At 41.0% G+C, this 6,000-nt stretch overlaps 1 protein-coding gene across 1 annotated transcript; it reads right to left on the bottom strand.

Annotated features, from left to right (window-relative positions):
• Window positions 1–2,639: 2,639 nt before the first annotated feature.
• On the bottom strand, window positions 2,640–3,136 carry LOC112936215 (uncharacterized). Its single transcript, XM_026020020.1, has 2 exons — window positions 3,025–3,136; window positions 2,640–2,932 (listed from the first exon to the last, which is right to left on the bottom strand). The coding sequence occupies exons 1-2, from the start codon at window positions 3,134–3,136 to the stop codon at window positions 2,640–2,642; spliced, it is 405 nt and encodes a 134-aa protein (XP_025875805.1).
• Window positions 3,137–6,000: the final 2,864 nt, after the last annotated feature.

The raw sequence follows: 6,000 nt of genomic DNA on the forward strand, positions 1-6,000 counted from the left end.
ACAGCGTCATACATTAAAATATGATAAAATATGAAGGTAGTACTATTTCTAGTTCGATCTGAATCTCTCGACTATGGATCCCTTAAGCAGCGAGTTGCGATGTTGGTAAGAGTTTTTATCAGAGCGTTTTCTGAAAAGTCTACAAACGACTCAAAAGGTAAGTATAGCAAATGGGGAAAGGATAAGGGCCATAAGGCCCAACACTTGGGTGGCTGAAGTTAACACACGATTTGCCAAAATTGGTCCCAAATTAAGATGGTGACCAAGGGATCGTGACATGTATATGCCAAACAAGTTCCAAAGCTTTTAATTTGCAATCTTGTGGAGTTGATGCTGCCACACACTTCTTTTTTTCTTCATCACATTTGCATGCATTGCTGGATCGAATGCTGGGCCTCAATACAATGTGGCTATGATTTTTGTGACCCAAGTACTATGCCTTGATTATGTTCACTGACAATTAATACTACATTATTGGGTTGTCGTACTCCCAATGCCGTATATCAATAACCTATTCTCCTGTTGTTATACTATCTCTCTTCGTCCTAAAATATAAAAGCAATTCTAATTTTTTTTTATGATTATTGATGAAAGAAAAAAAAGTTATAATTCACCTTATTAATGAGAGATGGTTGAAAATGAGAAATCCGGTTGAGAGCAAGATTGGACGGAAATTAAATGAGGAGCGGTTCACGGGGAAAATAGTACTTTAGAAATATATAGCTATATATTTTAGGATAAAATTTAAATGCTACAAATAGCTAATAACAAATTGAACAAGTTTTTTAAATACAAATTGGGAAAATAATTAACACAACTGGAGAGAGTGTGTACCGTCGATTCTGTTCTGAAAACTCTAGTCCCTTCAATTAATATTTTGATTACCTTATGGATATGCCAACGGTGAGCTGATGCTGTGTATTGCACAAATTCTTGTTTTGTCCTCTAAGTATCCTTAATTGATGACAATAATGGTTACTGTTATACTACACTTTATAACAAATTAGCACATTAATTTGGTAGACAAACTTTTTTCAAGCACTTTCCACCCATGTGCTCGAATAGATGTGACATGTAGAGAGTATACAGGGAAAGAGCGATGTGACATATATAATGCCATATTAGGCTGAGTGCGTGTTTAGTTATTTGGGTGTAAAGTTTTTAAAGTATACGGACGCATATTTAAAGTATTAAACATAGACTAATAATAAAACAAATTACAGATTCCGCCTATAAACTGCGAGACGAATTTATTAAGTTTAATTAAGCCGTCATTAGCAAATGTTTGTTGTAGCATCACATTGTCAAATCATGGTGTAATTAGGCTCAGAAGATTCATCTCGTAATTTACATGCAAACTGTGTAATTGTTTTTTTTCCACAATTAATGCCCATGTATGTGTCCAAACATTTGATGTAACATTTTTTTGTCAAAATTTCTTGGATCTAAACAAGGCCTTATGTAGATAACAGAACAGGCATGTTTTGATAAGATCAATGGACAATGATGTTCATTTAGCTCTGAACGACTGAAGTATTCTCTTTAGGTTGATTTGCTGTAATAATCAAGATTTTAAGCACGGTTTCTAGGCTCTAGGTAGACAAAACTCCTACATATGTAATTAACTAACCATTGTACAATCATCGGCAGTGAGAGTATGTATATGCTGATCGATCAATGTATTCTTAACTAGTGCATCAGGGAATGAGAGTAATATATACATGTTGACTGATCAAAATATTATTGGATTTGCTAGTTTTTAGGTGAATTCTCAGCCACTGCCCCGTCTTCAAGCTCTAGCCGGTTGGGGATGGAGAAGTAGAGGAGGAAGATTAGAAGATTCACCGGTGGCGGCGACAACGGATTTCTGACGGTGAAGACAGTGGCGATGGCACGATGGTAGTGGCGAGGTTAGATTAAAGTTTTGGGATCAGAGAAGGGGCTAGGCAAGAGGAGAAGATCGGATTTTTCCCTTGCTTAGAGGATATCTTAGGTGGCGGCTAGAGGACGTCGGCAATGGACATGGGGGCGAGGGAGGCCACAGGGTTAGGCAGTGCGAGCCATTAGAGATGGAAAAGAGGGTGACTCAGGAAGTGGTGCCACCGCCGGCTTATACGAATAAAGAAAATGGGAGGGAGGCGGGGAATGGGAGGAGATCGGTCTGTCAGGCCTCACCAACGCTATTGATGCCTCTCTGCTAGTGAAGCTGGGCAGGGAGGAGACGTGAAAAGCTGGCCCATCTCTAACCGAGCGAATTCGTGCGCAAGGAAAATCGGGGACGGATGATTTTTTTGCGCGAGGACAATAGAAAATCGGAGACGAACAGGTTTTTTAATCTCGGACGGAAACTTTTGACGGACGAATTTTTTTTTACGGAAGCCTTACATATTTTTTAATTAGGTGTATATATATATATATATATATATATATATATATATATATATATATATATATATATATATATATATATATATATATAGAGAGAGAGAGAGAGAGAGAGATAGATAGATAGATAGATAGATAGATAGATAGATAGAGAGAGAGATATGTATTTTTCATCTCCAGAAAAACATCAGCTGGTTCCTTCAAAAGTTTAAATCTGACTTACGCATGCCCACAAGGAATTCTTCATGACCTAGCTAGCTCACTTTGCCTTCCCAGAGGCACTCGCCCTGCACGGAGGTGCTACCGCCGCCGCCGCTGCTGCCGGTGAGAATCTTGGCCGGAGACGAAGAAGACGATGGCAGAGGATGAGGCGCCGGAGGTGGCAGGAGTAGGTCCCGGAGACGGGGCGGCGGTCGCAGGCCCATGGCGGCGGCGCGCTCCCACCGTCGGAGGCGCGTCATGCCGATGCACGGGCCGTACGTCATGTCCATGTCGAACTGCTGCAGCTGCTCCTCCACCTCGTCGCCAAGATCATGATCACCGCAATCTGAAACGAGTAGCATATTAAAATAAAATTATTGTTAATCAACTTTGAATCGCGTTGAGGGAAGATTAGAAAGAACAAGTTCATCAATTTACCTTGGGATTCGGAGCAGTTCTGTGGCGGTAATTTCTTTCTGGATATTGGTTTCTTGGCGACGCCGCCTTTCTTCTTCTGCCGGTAGAAGCCCTTCACGCCGCCGCCGGCCATCTAGTCCGATCAACTTGTACCACTCGACGATCTGTTCCGGCCGCCGTAGTTAGAGATTGATACGACGATTATATTGCTGCTTAATTTGGTTCAATTAAGAAGAAGTTGCAAGCTAGATTGAGCCGAGGAGGATTCGTATGCTATGTGGTTTCCTATGCAGAAATTAACAAGAGGAAGATATGACTGATGGGCCGTCAGGGCTAAAGGCTAAAGGCGTCCAGTACAATCCAAAAAATTAAGGCCCAGAGCGGCATCCGATTCCGTGACGTTTTTTCAACCTGGGCTTGAGGTGAACGGCCTCTTGTACGGCCCACTTAAGATCGCGAAGGGCCGAAGGCCCAGTGCACTAACCTAGCTTAGCATGTTCGTTTGCAACGCTTCCGCTTCACACAAGGCCTAGCGGGGTTTGCTTTCCATCTTCACCTTGCCACCTTGGTATTGCAGGAAGAATATTCCTTTATATTCTCTTATGGCAATATTCCAGATTTTTGGCGGTCGAGAAATACACAGAGAAATTGCTATATTTATATTACTTTCTCCCTCCAAAACTTTTTGAGTTTATGACCGTCGGATCGTGGTGATTCATGCTTGCTTACTAGTTTGCAAAGGGTTACTACTATCATTGGGGCTAGGCTCGCTTCGTCTTTAAGGCTCTAGCGAAAGGCAGGTGGGAAAAAAATTAAAAAGCTCTGACTCTTAGCCCCTTCTCTTCCTTCTCCCACGGCTTTCTGGTTGTCATTGTATGGAGGGAGGGGTCTGGCTCATTCCTCCAATAGTAGGGATTGTTTTGGGTCTAGTCGGGTCTCTCCCGTTCTCGCGTTCATCCTTTTTTCTTATGTAGCTCAAGAGGGTTGCTTACATTCAACTATTCTTGTCTTAGCTTGACGGACATGCGAACCTCATCAACGTCTTGCTAGCGTCGTCTTCCTGCCCGGTGAATGTTGGGTTCACCTCCAAAGCCTTCAGTTAGGAGTTTTGTTGTTTTGGTTAGGGTTGAGGGCTTGTCCTCTAGCCCGTCAAATAAAAGGTTGTGTCGGCTGTTTACCCCTTCTTAGGTGAGTCTCCCGCACATACGTTGGTCGTCTGTTATAGGTGACTGAAGATTTCTCCTATTGGCCAAGGTGGCTTCAAGCTCCGTCGAGAGGTCCCATTTGGGTACGCTCCTTAGCTTCGCCCATTGCAACTTACCGTGGTATTTTTGTATATCCTTCTTTGCATATGTTACGCTTGAAATGTAATTTGGTCATGACTCAGGAACTTTTATGCAAAACTAGGTGTTCTCTCAGCTTTACTGCACCAGAGAATGTAACACATGTACTTTGTACTTAATCTATACCTAATTAAAAAATACGCAAGGTTTCCGGTTTTATTTTTCGTCCGTCATCCCGTTAACGTTGCTAAAATCGATTTTAATCGGCTCAATAGTCGAGTCGGACCCTTTTCAATCTACTTCAGAACCGCGATTGATATAGAATATGTATTAATTGATGTAACCATCAAACACAACTAGCAGGCCAACTTGGTTAGTGGGGTTCGATTCCCACCACCCTCACCTTTTACCCATGTATTATTTGCATTGTCTATGGGCCGGCCTCTCCTATGCCAGATTGCACTACCGTATCTAAAAATTTAACACTAATTATTACTCAGAATAAGTCTACTTTGCCTCCCACATCTCAAATTCTATTTAATTGTAATTTTTTTCTCTCCGCCACTAGCACGGACCATGCACTGAACAATCAAAAGTTTTACACCACTTTCTTCAACAGATATTTTGTGATTCAAAAATCTTATTATAAACCAATTTTTAATTTGAAAATTAAACATTTTTTTCGTCATATGCAAAACACGACATATTAGAGTCTGCCCCGAGCCGTTAAATGACCCGTCTCCACGCGACTCGGTGTTCAATTTTAGAAATTAATATATCAGGCGCTTGCCATGCAATAGTTGAAAGAGCGTGTGTTATGACAATATGAGTATATCAATATGCAATGGTGTTTCTTATCAGTCCTGATTATCATTAACTGAATGAATAATTTATCTATCTTGGAACATCATTACATGTTAACTGTGTATTTATAGCATTTAACATTTTATTATACCCGTAGCGGAGCACGGGCATTTTGCTAGTAAATACTAAAACACATTAGTTTTTTTTTAAAAAAGATTCATTCTTGCTCTCCACCATGCCGTTTGTGCTTCTTGAGTTATTTTATACGAGTTACATATAAATTATACTTTTAGTATAGTTATAATGTAATGCTTCTTAAGTTATTTTATTTAAGTTACATATTGTGATTACATGTAACACAGTATGATTACAATGCAATTACACTGTAGCTGATTTTATTCTGTTAACAACCTGTTGAATGTTGTAATTAATTGTACCGCTATTCTCATCAATACACGGTACTATATATACATTTTTATTTTTGAATGAGAACTGAAGGGAAAAAAAACAAACACACACACACATAATCTGCTTCTGGACCTTGTGACATGCGCACCCGTAGAAATTTGGTGGATATATATAGGGTGACTGCAGAAACAAACAGAGAGACTAGACAGAGAAACAAACAAGACGATGAGCACGATCGATGCAGTAGTGGCGTTTGGGCGATAGGAAGGGATGCGCGGTGCGCGTGGCCAATTCATCTTCGCAAATCGCATATGCCATAGCCATAGTAGTCGGTCGCATGTGGACGGGGACAGCGACGTGGAAAGCGTGGTCTGTCGCGGTGCATCATGAGTATCATATAGTTAATATATATCGGTGGTCGCTTTCCAGCAGCGAGCACAACACGTTGCTGCTGCATGGGCGTGGAGCCTGATGACGCGCCGTGTATTGCATTTTGTACTCG

Source organism: Oryza sativa, chromosome 8 (assembly GCF_034140825.1).
Source record: "Oryza sativa Japonica Group chromosome 8, ASM3414082v1".
Classification (NCBI taxonomy): Eukaryota; Viridiplantae; Streptophyta; class Magnoliopsida; order Poales; family Poaceae; genus Oryza; species Oryza sativa.